The sequence below is a fragment of the Ptiloglossa arizonensis genome, chromosome 4, assembly GCF_051014685.1.
Source record: "Ptiloglossa arizonensis isolate GNS036 chromosome 4, iyPtiAriz1_principal, whole genome shotgun sequence".
Classification (NCBI taxonomy): domain Eukaryota; kingdom Metazoa; phylum Arthropoda; class Insecta; order Hymenoptera; family Colletidae; genus Ptiloglossa; species Ptiloglossa arizonensis.
This window is the reverse complement of record NC_135051.1, coordinates 22,942,651-22,959,496: the sequence shown is the minus strand read 5'-3', so window position 1 is coordinate 22,959,496 and position 16,846 is coordinate 22,942,651. Positions and strand designations below refer to the sequence as shown.

The 16,846-nt window shown below is 36.4% G+C and overlaps 2 protein-coding genes across 3 annotated transcripts; one reads left to right on the top strand and one right to left on the bottom strand.

Moving 5' to 3' along the window:
- Positions 1–440: 440 nt before the first annotated feature.
- Cks30a (Cyclin-dependent kinase subunit 30A) lies at positions 441–13,095 on the bottom strand. Of its 2 annotated transcripts, none has more exons than XM_076310550.1 (4): positions 13,043–13,095; positions 2,333–2,439; positions 1,459–1,586; positions 441–1,306 (listed from the first exon to the last, which is right to left on the bottom strand). In XM_076310550.1, the coding sequence occupies exons 1-3, from the start codon at positions 13,078–13,080 to the stop codon at positions 1,471–1,473; spliced, it is 261 nt and encodes an 86-aa protein (XP_076166665.1). In that variant the 5' UTR covers positions 13,081–13,095; the 3' UTR covers positions 441–1,306; positions 1,459–1,470. The 2 variants fall into 2 exon arrangements, with proteins under 2 accessions (XP_076166665.1, XP_076166666.1); XM_076310551.1 differs by lacking the exon at positions 13,043–13,095 and adding an exon at positions 11,724–11,859 and having other exon boundaries at positions 462–1,306.
- Positions 2,747–16,627, top strand: Cactin (cactin, spliceosome C complex subunit). The gene is given in 12 exon segments (XM_076310552.1): positions 2,747–3,103; positions 3,177–4,033; positions 4,112–4,288; positions 4,370–4,580; positions 4,669–5,185; positions 7,558–7,991; positions 8,761–9,226; positions 11,806–11,922; positions 14,235–14,357; positions 14,573–14,824; positions 15,108–15,276; positions 15,693–16,627. Coding segments are annotated over 12 exon segments (3,732 nt in total). The 5' UTR covers positions 2,747–2,855; the 3' UTR covers positions 15,854–16,627.
- Positions 16,628–16,846: the final 219 nt, after the last annotated feature.

Genomic DNA, 16,846 nt, shown 5'->3' with positions numbered 1-16,846 from the left:
AGATGATCGGATATACGCTCAGTGTTTGTTCAATTCTTTTTCACTATGAAGATTCATTTCGACAAAACCGTATTAGATGTAATCTAAAGTTATTCAAGTCAAATGCTCTTTTAAACAATTTTTGAATTTAATTTTAAAAGCGTATAACAACAATTTTATGAACTGTTACAAGCTGATAAATTTTGATAGTTCAAAAATAAAGAGTGAATTCTAATAGAAAGAAATCTGATTCTAACTGAATCCATAATATTGGATAAATCATTGTTAAATATTTTATTTAATAACTGGAATACTAAAAACCTTAGAATATTGATTGGAAAATAAAAAGAAATCAAAAATTATTTGTTGCAAACTTTATTTACGAATTGACAGCACGTATTTCATTTATTAAAAGTAAATCAAAGCCAACTAATACTAAAACATAAGAATTAGTTTCAAGAAATACTGATAAAATAACGTTGCAAAAATATAATTAGAGAGCAGAGTCTGAATGAAGTTATGCGTACAATAAACATAATACATGATATGAATCTGATTAATGTAAACATCTTGTGCCAAGGTACATAATAAACACAGAATTTAATGCTTAATTAATAGTAATAGAATCTAACCAATATCCATATCGTTATTGAACTTAAAACTTAAAAACATACTTGCTTTTAGTATATCATTCTTGTTAAACATGAGGAATGATTATTCAATATGTAGTATTAAAGTATACCTTAATAATAAACAAAGAGTAGCACATATGTGCAAGGCACTGTAATCACAAAATCTTGAAGCTTCTTTTTACTCAATAAATACTTAACAGAATACTTCATTCCGCTTCAGAACTATAATTTTCAGAAAAAAAAACTAGAATATTCCAATGTTTCCATTTCAGTTACATTGAATGAAATACCAAGTTGTTGTGGTAATTTCAAAATTAAGAACTATGTAAACTGCATTTAAGAACTAAGGCATTATATAGACATATATACAAAATACTTTGCTATTATGAATGACTTGCTAACAATGAAAACCTGAGGCCACATCTATGCTGTAGTAAAGAATTGAAAAAACAAAGCTTGTTATATATCTTCTAGATTTAGCAGATGTAATATGAATGTATATGATAGTTGTTTCGGTACAAAAATATCAATTTTTTTGTCAATAGAATGGTTTGCTGTGATAGTTAAGCTGTTCTATGAATATTAACAATGATCTGAAGCATTATTTACAAATTGGTACAGTGACATTAAAGACATTCATTCATTCTTTGGTGGTGGAGATGTTATTTTTCTTTTAAAAAGTAAAATATGTGGCTCTGAAACAGACAAATGTTTTTTTGTTTCAAATATTTCCTCATCAATATTCAATTATTTAAAATCATAGTTTTAATACGAATATCTTGTTATTGAGAACAAATTACTGCAGTAAAATTTAAATAATATCAACAAATTTCAGAAACTGGCATACCTGGTTTATGAATCATATAATGCACCCATCCTTGACTTTGTTGAACACCAATGGCTCTCCATTCTTGCTCAGAGAGCAGATGAGTACTTGACACGAACTTTGCCATCTCTTTTGGCAATGCCACATGCCTAATAAAACACAAATGTATATTTAATCCTTAGTAAATAAATGTTTAAAACTCTTTTTATCCCTTATTCCAAATGCAATATTATATATTTTTATGTTACTCTATTAGTATAGAAGTTTACTTTACTTACTATAATTACTATAAGGAAATTAACTATTAATACTTACAATAATAAATAAGATATATTGTTATAATAAAGATATAGACAAAAAAAATAATTTTTTCTAATAAAAACATATTTCAATATTAAATCATAAAATTATTAGCAATAGCTTAATACCCCCCCCCCCCCCGTCCAAACTATTCTTTGTTGCGTGGCTATTGTTCAGATGCTGGAACTCATAATCAACGATTTATTCTCCTAATATTAATATTTCAAAAAGGGGCTTTATTCGAATTATTATCAAAATATCAAATTAATGTTTTATTACATAAATTAGTACATTAAGCCAACTAAAAGTGATGGGTTAACAAAGCAAACAAAAGAATGTGCTAGACGGCCATTTAAATGGTATGTCACATCTGTATAAATGTGGCTAAAGAAATTACTAATAAAACAGATAAAATGAATCGAAATAGATTTCTTATAAAATGAAAACTTTATGCTAAAATTAGTAACACAATATCGAGATAGACATACATTCAGATAATTACGTTTCTACATCTTTCTAAACGATACATATTGGCACAATTGACCAAAATCGAAACCTAAATCGAACATTACACGCTGCCGTTATTTTTACCAACCTGTATTCGTATTTGTCGTCGTAATATTTTTTCGAGTAGTAGATTGTATCGGACATCGTGGTTCATTTAACAATAATCCCAGTCTTCGAAAATCAATCGTATATCCACTAAACACAACGAAAATTACCCTTAGATTTTCAAAAACCTTCCTCCAACAGCGTATGCTCCCTAACTTGAAAGTTTAACGGATGTAGCGTCAAGAAAAGAGGAGGAAAGTACTCCTTAGTCATTGACGATCAATTTAAAATAATTCATACAAAAAATAGAAAAGATAATAAAATAATCTTTATAAATTTATTATCCTTTTGAAAAAATAATTAAATTTTGATTATTCGTTATATTGTATTATTCTAATGAATACAAACGGAAATTTGCACGTAGTATACCGGAATCAGCTGTCTACATTTAACAATGGCGAAAGTTTCTGCGTCCGATTATCCTTTGTGAGGTTAAGTGTCATGAAGTATTGTTAGTGTAAGAAATTCCGTGTGAAAAAACATAACAAATACATATAAACTAAAAAATGGATAAGTATTCTCGCAAAAGAGATTATGAGAGGTCAAGAAAAAATGACAAAGATCGGCATAGGTACAAAGAAAAAATTTCCCACAGAGATAATGACAGTGACTATGAAAGTCGTTCCAGAAATTCAAAGTCAGTACATAAACACTCTAAAAATTCTAGTGAAAAATATAAAAAGTCTAAGCATAAAGATTCCTCTGAATCGTATGAATTCCATAAAAAATTTTCGAAACGTAAAAACAAGAAGAGGTAAGTGATTATACATATCTTTAAGACTATAATTCAATTATTTCTTAGTTTTCAATTATTTACTTTATTTTAGATCAATGTCATCATCGTCGTCGTCTTCTTTGTCTTCCTCAAATTCAAGTGGATCTAGTAGCTCATCCTCGTCCGATTCTTCCTCAGATTCTACAAAGCTTTTAGAAAAGCTCCAGAAACAACGTCAAAAACAAATTGAAGAGAGAAAACGTCAAAAAGAATTAATGAAAGCTACAGAGACGCCAGAAGAAAAAAGGTTACGTCGTTTAAAAAAGAAAGAAGCTAAAGAACGCAAACGTAAAGAAAGAATGGGTTGGGATAATGATTACTTACATTATACAAATACAGATAACCCATTTGGTGACGGAAATTTGCTATCCACATTTGTGTGGTCTAAGAAACTTGAGAAAGAAGGTTTACTTGGTGTTAGTAGAGAGGCATTAGAAATTAGAAATAGATATAAGCAAGAGGAAAATAAAAGAGAGCTAGAGAAAGTTAAGAAAAGAAGACAAGAAAGAGAATTAGAAAGACAACAAAGGGAAGAAGAAATGACATTACTACAAAGAGGAAAAGAAGCTGCTCAGTTAGAACAATGGGCAAGACAAGAAGACCAATTTCACTTGGAGCAAGCAAGATTAAGATCTCGTATCAGAATACAAGACGGTCGTGCAAAACCAATTGATCTTCTTGCAAAGTATATTAGTGCAGAAGAAGAAGTTGATGCTGTGGAAATGCACGAACCTTACACTTATTTACGTGGACTACATGTAAAAGACTTAGAAGATCTTATTGAAGATATCAAAGTTTACAAAGAATTGGAACGTGGTAAAAATTTAGATTATTGGAACGATATTACTGTAATTGTAGAAGATGAATTACATAAATTAAGAAAATTAGAAAGATCGGAATATGAAGTGGGTAAGTATTAATTTATTGTACATATAAAAAGATATATTCATATTTTCTCAAAGGATACTATATAATGCATTGTTTTAGCTGTTGGTCGAAGAGAAGGAATACATGAATCAGTAGCTAAAGATGTAACTGCTATTTTTAAAGGGAAAACAGCAGCACAGTTGGAAGCTTTACAGTTACAGATTGAAGCAAAAATTACAGGAAAACCTGAAGGTGTTGACATAGGGTATTGGGAAAGTCTCCTGTCTCAATTAAAAGGTAAGCTTTAAAAATACTCAGCTTATTTTAAATAATATCATTTAATATGTATATTTATACCAACTATCTATTTTTTTTCAGCACACATGGCGAGAGCACGTTTAAGAGATCGACACCAAGAAAATTTGCGGAAGAAGTTAGAAGTCTTAATCGCCGAACAAGGCGTAGCTAGAACAGAAAATGAACCTGAGATTTCACAAGTACATAATGAAGCACCTGGTGAACAATCAGAAAAACAAGACGAACCACCTACCAATCCAATTGCCGAAAAGAGCGAAGAGAGTCAGTCGGAGTATGTATTCGTTTCTGTATATGTTTACATTTATAATTATTGAGGAATCACGTATAAACTTATGTGATTGTGTCTTATACATTTGCAGTGAGGATCAAGAGGCTACTAATGTGGCTGATGACTTTTTGTCAGAGTCTTTCTGTGAATATGAATCAGGAGGTTATTCTCCAAAATACATACCTTATTCTCAGCTTGAGCCAGGAACAATAGTTACTTTAGAAGAAGATGATAATCAGCGATTGGAATATGCAAGAAATCAAGTGCTTAGTACTGGACGAAAAATTCAGAACGTAATGACCGCGGAAGAACAAGCTATGCATAGAGAAGCGCGTAAAAATATGGGTTCTGATGAAGCGCAATTTAGCGTTGAATCATCTTTAGAAGCACAGATTTACTTGTGGTCTGATAAGTATAGACCTAGAAAGCCAAGATATTTCAATCGAGTACATACCGGTTTTGAATGGAATAAATACAATCAAACACATTACGATATGGATAATCCACCACCAAAAATTGTTCAAGGCTACAAATTTAATATATTTTATCCGGATCTTATAGATAAAAACACAACACCAGAGTACTTTTTGGTAAGATTTGGCTTTTAAATTAATTATATAGTACTGACTGCTAATAAAAATTGTTATCATTTTCAGACACCCTGCGCCGATAACAAAGACTTCGCAATTTTACGATTTCACGCTGGTCCACCTTACGAAGACATCGCATTTAAGATTGTTAATAGAGAATGGGAATATTCGTACAAACGTGGATTTAGATGTCAGTTTCATAACAATATTTTTCAGTTGTGGTTTCACTTCAAACGTTATCGATATCGTCGATAATATTTTTATACTATGTACATTGTGTATTGTAAATACGTTTATAAATGTACGAAATATTGTTTAATTTTTATAATGATAGTTCTAACTGGATAACAGTATTTTTAGCGATGCGTTTAAATAAAATTGCGCAATTGTATATGCAAATGCGTAAAAGTTTATTTTTTAGGCAAAACATACCCACATCTTTCGAAATAATGCAGTGTCGTCATAAAATTGAAACCATTATGAAAACAAGAGTACTTAACGTTTCACTTTGCTGCTTGCATAATTTACTAATCAATTTGATAAGGTTGAAATGAAGTGTAGAAAATCTATGATGAAATGCTGTTAATGTATTGGTTTGGTGAAAAGAGTACAAATCAGTGAATGAAAAAAGAATATATGTATATTTCTAAAATAAACATGTTAAAAGTATGTTTGTATAATGATTTTACTGTTTTTAATTACATTAGAATTTGAATTTATCACAAGAAATTCTTTTGTTGTGGCAGCATTGTTTCGTGTCAGTTTACTTTCTGCAGTAATTCGTGACACAGTCCCCCATTCAAAATACTTAACTACGTAACACGCTTCCGTGATGAAACCTATACAAACGAGTCTCGATATAGTTGTTTAATAGTAGTCGTTGGATCGATTTCCTAGCCACCTATATTCTTCACACAGTCGACCACAATGAGAAAGGTAAAAGCTATATGTAGCCAATGGCAAGGTAAACTGAAGCTCAGTGCACCGGGTGTTTTGCCGATAAAGGGCTTACGCGTTTAAAATTGTATTTCTTCCTTGAAACTCCCGCCAATTTAGATTGACAAAGTGACGTTAGTTGTTTGATAAGGACAAACACACGCTATTCTCAATAATCTCTGCAAACCGATCGAAATGTGTATCATTGTCTACTGTTAAAAAATACATAACATTGTAAATATATATTTATTTTATTTCGGACATTCACGAGACGCGTAGTGTTACATCTATAATTATTAGTTACTCGTGTATTTATTGGTTATGATCTAATCGATCATTTGAAAATATGTAAAATGTATTGACGCACGTAAAACAAATAAATATTGAATTGAAATCATAATTGAAATTCTAACGCGCGAGTCAAAAGCAATTTTGGTTGGTTTGAATGACACAATGAACGTTTCTAGAAAAGCCAAATTCAGTGAGTTATCTACGAGAAGGAACAGTTGGAAAGTTCAAGGAAAATCCGTTTGTTTAACGTGATAACCATACATGTTGTAGAATCAGTTCGTATCAATAACAGATTGAACAAATTATGAGATTTAAATGTGCTTGATCACGGTCAATTAGATTTTTCACGTTTTATTTGTTCGGAACACGATAAATCTAATCAAAGAAGCAAAGAACTATTATGAAATTTTGATGTATCCGATATTTATCAAAAACTAAAGTCGTCTTGTTTTATATCATTTATTGGATTGTATTTTCAAATTCAAAGTAATAAAACTTTACAACCACGGCGTCTGCCGCGAAAATCATGAAATGGAAAAAGGGACCGACAGAGATTCTATCCGAGAAGACGTTTTTAGTGATTAAGGAAGACCTGGATATATTGGAACGTAAGTCAATATTACGCTTCGTTGTGTAACGAACAAAAATCAGCATTCGAATCTCATTTATCCCTGCATTAACATTAAAGCAGGGCTAAACCAATACAGTGAGAGTTTGAATTAAATCAAATCGAAAAATTCGATTTAATTTGCGTAGTTTTAAGTATTATTAAAAACTATTAATCGGAATAGTATTGCAACAATTTCAGTAATAGATGATAAATCGTAAACGCGAAGTATCGAACGAAATTATTAAACGTCCATAAAATAATCAGTTTCTAATTCGTTAAGAGGTGCTACCGAACCTATAATCGGTAACATCGACAAGTATAGTTTGTAATCGGTAGCCGTTTTCAAATATTAAACTTAGAATCCATTGACAGTATTGACTGTCTCGATAGTTGAATCCGTTAGTGTAAACGAAGAATTCGGATTACTGAATCCCTTTTGTAAAAGATGAACGAATATCACCTAGAAAGAGGCAAACAACGGGGAAAGTCGAAGACGCCGGATACCGGCACCTGGCCACCGAAATTGAAACGTGGGGTATCCGTTTACTGCGACCTGGACAGACCGAAAACCGCCAATCTGGAGAAACCGAGCGTTCTGGACCCGAAATTAGCCGACAAGCTCGACATGTCACTGCTGAGCAAAGAGTTGCTCAGCGACTCCATGACGTTGTTCCGGCATTCGAAAACAATTAGTGGGGGAACATCGGTGTTCCCTTCGTCGTCAAGGTGTCGGCAAGACGTCACGGCCGACGAACGACAACAACAGAAGCCAGCGTCAAACGGCTCGACGGAGACGTGGTGCGACGATTTCGCTACAACGCGACACAAGCGTCGGACATTCGAGCAGATTCTGGAGACGAGATTCGGTCACGTAGATCTTGCCGGGGAATCACCGAGAATGCAGAAACAAGCGCGCATCAACGGCCAGGATGCCGTGGCGACGAAGAGGAGCACCGACAACAAGAAACTGGACGACAACAACAATAGGTTCGTGGTTATTTTAATCGACGTGAATTCGTGAACTTACGAATTCGAGAATCGAAAGGTTTGAGAATTCAGGGGTTCCCCGTTCTCTACGTTCACGAATTCAAGCGGTTCGCAACTAATTCGAGAATTCGAGAACTCACAATTAAATCGTAATTTTTCAGGTTCGTAAATTCATCGTTGTGCAAATTTCGTGAATTCGAAAGTTTTTCGAATTTACGAATTCACGAAACCGTGCATTCCCAAGTTCCCACGTTTACCGATTCAGGGGTTCGCAACCTCGCGGATTCGAGAGATCGGGAATGTCACGAATTTACAATCTACAAGTTTACGAATTCGATGCGTCACGAATTCGAGAATTCACAAACGGGACAATTCTTTACACGAACTTACGAATTCGCGAGTTCACCAAGCCAAGAATTTATTAGGTCGTTCGGAAAGTCATTTCGTTTTCCAAAATGGAGAATATATAATTTAATAAAATGTTTATACGCTCTAAAAAAATCGTGTTTCATTTTCACCAAAAAAAAAAAAAAAAAAAATGAAATGACTTTCCGAACAACCCAATACAATTTCTCGTATTTATTAAGAAATAAGAGAATTCGAGAATTCGCGCGAAACCCGTCCGGAACGCAGTAAGAGTTTACGAATTCAAAAGATCGTAGTATCTTGGAATACTTATTTTGTTAACCGTTTGTAATATTTTGCGAGAAACAATCCCGAACGGACCAGTTTGGATAACCGATCTTAACGATGATCCTCGAATGATTAGAAACGGAACAACCGGTCCGAAAATTCCGTCACTGTCCACGTTGAAGAAGAAGATTTCGAGGCCGACGATACAGAACGATCTGGAGGTGTTCACAGCCTCTACCGCGAGGAGCGCCCCGGAACCGTGTAAAAGTTGCGGCGCGCCGGATCAACCGGAGCGATTTCACAGTCACCCGAAGGTGAATCACTCGAGGATAAAGGACAGCCCAACGAATTCGAAGACGAAGACCTCGATACCAAAGACCGTGCAGAAGCCAATGGGCGTGCATTTCCGTAGCGAAAAGAGCAAGAACAAAACCGAGGAGGTGGTCGTACAAGAGGCTAACAAATCCAAATCGAGTGGTTCGCAATTGTATAGACCGTCCTCGGCGCCAACCAAGAAAGGGCCAAGGACTATCACTTGCTATATATGCGGACGTGAATTTGGCACCGCCAGCTTTCCTATTCACGAGCCCAGGTGCATGCAAGTAAGTTGCCAAACGATCGATTAATTTCGATGCGCTTGTATCCACCGAATCTAGGTAAGGAATCTCATCGTACCCCCCCAAAAAAAAAATTTACGACGAATATTTACAGATGATGGAAAAATACGTCGATGGTTTATCGTACCCTTTTCGTTAAATAGGCAAAAACATTTTTTTTTTTTGTTTCCAGAAGGCAGTATTTGTGTACGTGTATACATACGTAAAGATTAGGATAAACACGTGTCTAAGGAACGCCGGAAGAGTAAATCGAACACCACCGGATGGAAGGAAACACCGCGACGAAAATAATTCGCGTAGAGCCCGATCTAATTTTATCCCTGAACTTGAACTGCGTTATTCATACAGTCGATGAAACTGAACACGATGGACATGAATATTATTGAGTTTCCCTGTCTCTCTGGGAACACGTAATACGTCAAGGCCCTTTGTAGAATCGATACGGACACACGTACTGCGTATATCGTCGAAGTTGATATCGGAAACGTTTATGTATACACGAACCGGCGCGTGGTAGTATCGCGACGTAGCCGAGCACTATACGAGATGATCAGTGATACATATGTAACTTCCACGCGAGTTTGTACATGTATATGTATACGGTACGATGCATCTTCACGCGACCTCACTGTCGCGTTCATATTCGCGTATGCGCTATTCGCGAAACGAACATTAATTACACGTGTCGCGTGTAGGTACGTTCGATCGCATCGTTGCGCTACGGTACCGTGACTTGTCAATTCACTTCCACCGTCTAAATTATCGTTAACTCTGTTAACGGCTACACGATTCAATTTTCGAAAAATACGAAGTTTCGATGTACAAACGCAAGAGTTCGAAAGCATCGGGTTACCGCGATAATTCTTCGTAATTGAACCTCTTAAGAATTAATTCCACTAACGAGGAACACTAAATGATGGTAACGTCGCATGGGACTTTTTATACAGATCGGAAGTATGTGTTGCGAAAGAAAGAAGGGAAACGAAGAGAAGAGAACGATGTACTTTTCGTTGAACATTCGTAACTTTGTCTTGAAACCGACGCAACTGGTTTTTTTTTATAATAACATTGTATCTTTCTACAACATACTTAGCTTTAATTGAGTACTTGATGGTATTGTTGAATCTTTTAGCTGGAAATTGATAGCAAATCAGAGATTGGAGTTTTCTCAATCTTCAAGTTTTCGCGCGATCTTACTCTGATTCGATAAACAATTTCGCAAGAGGCAGAAAAGTCTCGTTCGTCTTCACTAGCATCGTTATTTTGAAGATGAAAGAAACGAGCATCGAGTATTTAATCTGGTAATGTTTTTTAGGTTTGTAATGAAATCTTCGGACGCTAAAGATCGACTGATGGCTAGAGACTAAAGAAATGATCTTTTATAGAGGAGTCGCGAAGACGAGAAGATTCATCTTTATCTTTTTCACAGACAGAGATAAAAATAACAAGACCAGTTAGTGCTTCAACAATATCGTTGTAACTTTAAACAAGAGTTTAAGAAAACTTTAAACTCTTTCTGGAATAGGACATTATCGCTGGTACTTGTTATAATATCGCGTTGATATGCGCGATATTAAAAACCGATGACGTTTCTGCGGTTATCACACTGGCTGTGTACGTGAAAGGAAAACATGAATATTAAAATGAGATCAAAGCTCTTGAATCAAACTAGAACACATATTACATATGCCGATATTTATCAATTTCCAACTAGAAGATACAAGAATATGATTGTTTTAAGATTAACAATACAAGTATGTTTGCTTTAAAATTAACCATGTGGTAGACAGAGACAGTGGTCATCTTTGAATTAATAGCCGTGTTCTGTTTGAAGACGTTGCCAAGTAATGAATGTTTAAACTGTCTCGCTGGTCAAGATACGAGAGTCACAGTGTACGCTTGTTGCGGTCATCGTGAAAATTATCATTGCTATGATCACTTTTTCTAGACGTCCTGATTCATAAAATTATCATAAACGTAACGAATAATTACTCACTCCTATGATTTCATTCGTATTATCATTAATTTTCTTGTTGTTGTTTACGTCTATTAATTTATTATCGTTAGTTTAATATAGTTCATTTTTATGTAATGCAAATAATTTAGTTTGAACAGACGGTTCGTTATTCTCTTTTTCCGATTTTTCTTCTTTTCTTCTTTCCACCACTGTTGATCTTTCAAGATCGGACCAGCTTCTGGTAGCATTTTTAATTTGCTTGTTCACGATCTTTGCGATGTATATTGTATTATAGATTTACATAACAAAATTTCTTGTAAGATCTTATTCGATGAGCGACAATCTTCTATTGGGTTGGAGGAAAAGTTCTATCGTAAAAGATTAACTTCGCAAGTAACGAACGAAGGGTATTGTGAAGTATTTTCTTATATTATACAAGAGCTAGGTAAAACAATCTCCAAATGACTCATTCTACTTATTTGCGTGTAAAATTACACTTTCCCTCCAACTCAATATTTTCGTTACCTGTTCGTGTCGGTGAACGAATAGTTACTATTACGCGTGGTATTTTTAATTCCTCCGTCTAACACAAATATCAATCTTGCAGAAATGGGACCGAGAAAATAGTTCTCTGCCAGCGAACCAAAGACGCTCGACACCTCAAAGGCCTGACACTGCGAACGATCGATCAGAATGGAACGCAGCGGCATGGGAGGAGAGCCAGGTATATCCCTGTCGTGTGAACGTCTCTTGAAACGTGTAAATCGCGCTTGTAGCCTTTTGGTCAACCGAGGGCGGTCTTCTTGAACCGACCTTTTTAACCGTCGATGAAAATTTATTCAAGCGCGATTTATCACCACCACCAGTACCGTCGCTTCCGTATTTGTCCATACCAACGAATGTATTCTAATCGGTGGCATGAGTCACCCTGCTAAGTTCATCGTAGTTGACGGATATCTTCGTCATATTGACGGTGATGTAACGTATTGCGAAATATCACCGGTGAATTCGAAGAACAATGCACAATGGAGCGAAGAAGAATCGTTGATCCGCCATTAAATTTAATTTTCGCAAACACGAGGACACTCGGAGGACGAAATACAAACGATGCGCGGTATTGAGCCACGCGAGAGATTTCACAGTATTGCGCCAGTCACGTGCCAAGCCATAGTATACCGCTCATCGAACGCAGAAATTTATCTCCGGTGATTGCGAACGAAAGAATCGATCGAGTATCTACAACGTGATCACTATCTACGGAGTGTCTCGCAACGAGTGCAATCGATTGATAATTCACTCACACGTGAAATTAATCGAAAATGTAAAAAACGGACGCGAGACATTTCGAGAGTACGAAACACGTTTAGAAATTTTCGCTCGAGTCGCGAAACTTCGTCCAAGTAGACTTCTAAACACGTAGAAAGATTTTCGAGTATTGGGACTTATAGTTGAATTCATTCCAGGAAGAATTATTTTTCCGAAAATTTGTAACAATTTGATGCTAGAAGATATCAGGCTCGACATTTAAATTGTAAAACGGTTCGTTCTCTGGAATAGTGCGCACCGCTCGAAACGACGCAGCTTGTAAATTTAAATCGTTTATCAAGTTGCTTTACGGACGTAAATCGGGAGTTGCAAAATTGCATCGCTATTCCAGTAAACAAGCACTGTTGTAAAATGTTAATGAATCGTATCGATGTTTCCTTGTACGCGTTTCTACTTAAAATTCGACTCGATGAATATTCCTGTGATTATTTGTTATTTAAATGTACGTTAAACGAGACGCGTATTATACCCTAAAAATGGTACGTATTGTGCCGATGTGTGTATTTGTAAGTACCTACCGGTGCTTGTTCTGTAAATTTTGTATCTCGACACGCATTCTTTACGATTGTACCGCGTTGTGAGACCTCCTATATATATCTATATATTTATATATATAATCGCGTGAGCTCTTTATGCGTAATGGTAACGCGACTCGTTAAAGTTCACCCTTTGCGCGTTTCGCACGCATACGCGAAAATGCAAATATACGTATAACAAGTAGGAGCTCACGAGGTCTCCGGTTCCGTACCGAGAACTTGTCACGCACTATAATTCCGCGGCCCTATCGTGTTCAAGGTGCTGCCCCACATTTATCGCGCACATTTAGCTCCGCAAGACTAACGGCATGTTTGGTCTAAAAACTAAGAACCGCATTGCGACTCATTAAGTTCGACGTTAAAGAGGAACTTTCCTTTCCGATTTCCTCTTTTTCGTTCGAAGTGGTGCGTTCAACCGGCAATTGGAACAGATCACAATGACCGATACCGTTCGTTCGCGTACGAATTATTTTAATACACCAGTGTTTCGTCAAACGTTGAACGAAGAGTAAAAATTTATCAAATCGTCGGTTAGATTTATCGACGATCGAACTTTTAAATTTTATCGTAAATTAACACAAGTATAAAGTAGAGGAATAATTATCGAATTGTTTCGTTTATCAATGATTTTCGTCAATCTTCGAAACGTGTAAAGTAGAACGAAAATTATCGTAGATGAAATTTTTAGATTCAAAAAAAAATATATATATATTAAGTAGAACTTCGATGGCGGGAGAACGGGGTTGAAAATTCTCCAAAGTAGGATAATTCCACTAAGTAGGATACTACCTGTTACTTCCACCCCCGACCGGTTGCCAAGTGACCTTTTCATTCGTCGACACGATGCAACGAGTTTCGCGCGCAACTATCGAAGTTGCGTTCACCGTGGCTTCGTTATAGCAATAGTGAAAGAAATATGAGTTACATTCGGTACTGGTGTTATTTTTACACAATTACCTTACGTAACACGAGCGTTCGAAGTATCGAGTACTCCGTCAACAGAAGAAGTTATTTTGGGCGATATATTTCGCTAGACAAACTGTCCACCACATTGTTTTCGATCGAGGTCGAATCGACTCCATCTTGCCTAACGTAACGAGTATTTCGTTTCACCGATCGACAATTGAACGCGAAACGTGGAACAAAATAACATTACCAAATTGTACGTTTTCAGGCACAGTTGCTCCCATGCTCCAAATGCGGAAGAACGTTCCTGCCGGATCGCCTACCGATTCATCAGAAAAGCTGCAAAGCTCCACCAAAGGTGACTATTCAAGCTTCGTGGGATTCGCGCCAGGTAAACAGTGTATGATAAATCGTTAACGTTTTCAAAGGGTCAATCGATACAAAGATATCACAGTTTAGCGATAAATTTAGAGTAGAAGTGTTTTGTACTCATTTTCTCATAATAGTAGTCCGGTAGAGGTTTGCTAAAATCGATGAAAATTTTGTTTCGATAAATGGAAAATGTTCCACTGTGAAATATTAAAAATCGAACGCTCGAATCGACAGAATCCTGACACGGAGAGATCGGAGGTCCTCGTTCCGGAAAAGCTTGCGAGCTCATCGCGATCGGGACCACCCACGGTCACTTGCCAAACTTGCGGCAGGAACTTCGGCACGAAAAGCATCAAGATACACGAACCGCAATGCATCAAACGGTCTCAGGTCGAAAACGACAGATATCGGCGTAGAAGAGACTCGAATGTCCGGCAGAAGTTAGGGTCGTCGAGCGTGCAAGAAATCTCCATCAGCCCAACGGGGGTGAGTCGCGCTGGAAAGCATGCTTATATCTTCCAGTTCGCGTGATAGTCGTCTCTACCTAATTCACTCGAGACGCCGTGGGAATAAATCCTTGTCGGTCCCTCGTTACGTTCATGTACGCTGTACGAGTGGACGGTATAAATTTTGTGCGTATTGTTGATAATTTATTGCTGAGAATAAACATGTGTCGTTTTGTAAACGAGTGTTGTTGATTGATTAAACGGGAAGCGTAAACGACCGAGGAGTCAACGTGGAAGTCACTCGGAGGCGATTGTTGTTTTAGGAACAACAGAAGAGGATGGTTACGTGCTACATATGCGGCCGAGAATTTGGATCGAGTAGTATAACTATCCACGAGCCACAGTGTTTGAAAAAGTGGCACGTGGAGAACGAGAAATTGCCGCCCGGCGAGAGAAGGAAAGAGCCACAGAGGCCCGAGGTTATCTACGCTCGTAAGTCGATATCTTTTTGCGATTTAAAAAGCTTCGGTGAAGAACGGGGACGGAATCGATCAATTTCATGCCCGCGGATACCACGGTTCGGCAACGTAGCGACGAACAATTCTAATGGAGCGGTTTAATTGACGCCGCGAGTTGAACAACCTCGGTGATCGATACGCTCGAACACTCTCATTCGATATAGTTGCGGATAATTCTGTTTTCGATTTAGAATACCCCACGCCCGTGTAGCCGCGAGATGATCGTCATTGTAGGAAATTAAATATTGGTCGAGTGACCCCTCGCGGTCATCCAACGTACTTAATGTTATCGTGATTATACCGATCGGAGGGTGATACCCTTTCGATCTTTTTTTTCTTCTGTACGTGTCCTTCGAGCTTTGTTTTTAAATATTTATAATTGATACGCAGGTGATCCAGAAACAGGGAACGTGGTGGTTGACGTGATGGCAATGGCCGAGGCCAGCTGGAAATCGCACTTGAATCAATTGGTCCCGTGCAAATATTGCGGAAGGACCTTTAATCCTGACCGCGTGGGTGTCCACGAACGGAGTTGCAAAGGGAAACATTGAAATTACGCTGCTTCGTACAGTTATAGTCGGGCGGATAAAAGAATTTACTTGAGAGGACCCCCGCCCCCTCCCCACCACTTGCCCGGATAACGCGGAGTGGGCGGGTCTTGTATTCTTAATCGCTGACCAAGTCAATTCTTTCTTCGACCTGATCGTAGAATATCATGTTCTTGGATAATTCTGGAAAACAAGTAGAATACTAAAGGTGATCGAAATACTGCGTATTTAAAGTATTTTGAGTACTTTGTCAAACGATAAAATAAGAGCATTAGGTAATTCTCTAATTATTCCGAGCAGTACAAATATATAGCGTGATTTTTATATCTTTCTACAGTAAACAAAATGCAAATTCACTCGTATACGTATATTTCGGAAGAAGTAAAATTCATTATTCGTGTACAATGCGAATAATTTGAACGTACGTAACGTAAAAATGTAGATTTATTTTGTTTTTCTTTTTACTACTAGTTTTCTATAACGTTCCCACTATTAGCGATAATTTCAAGTAATTTCACAGTATAATATATGTACATAATAAACGAATGTAATATATGTACATTGCACATAGTCACCAGTATTCATAAAACTGAATGTTTTACAAAAAAACGCACAATTGTTACTATTTTCACAGTCATCGTAATAGTAGTTGACGTGTCTTTTGTACAATTGTCTGCGTATATTACATATCGAGTTGTAATTGTTAAATCAGCGCAATATTTTGTACGAGTACATTGTCGGCTAACAGAAAATATGAAATCAATGTGCAACGATAAATCTATCTATTTCTGATTAATACCTCTTCTCTTTATCTTAATTTTCTCCGCGCCTCTTTTTCCTCCACTCTATTATGATTTTAAAAAATGGATATTTTTTACATTAAATGAAACGATCTAGCAATGTTTACATATAATGGCGATAAAAGTTAGAGGAATAATACAAAAAGCTCTAATATTTTTAAAAAGATATACGATTAAGGGTAATCAATTGCAATTT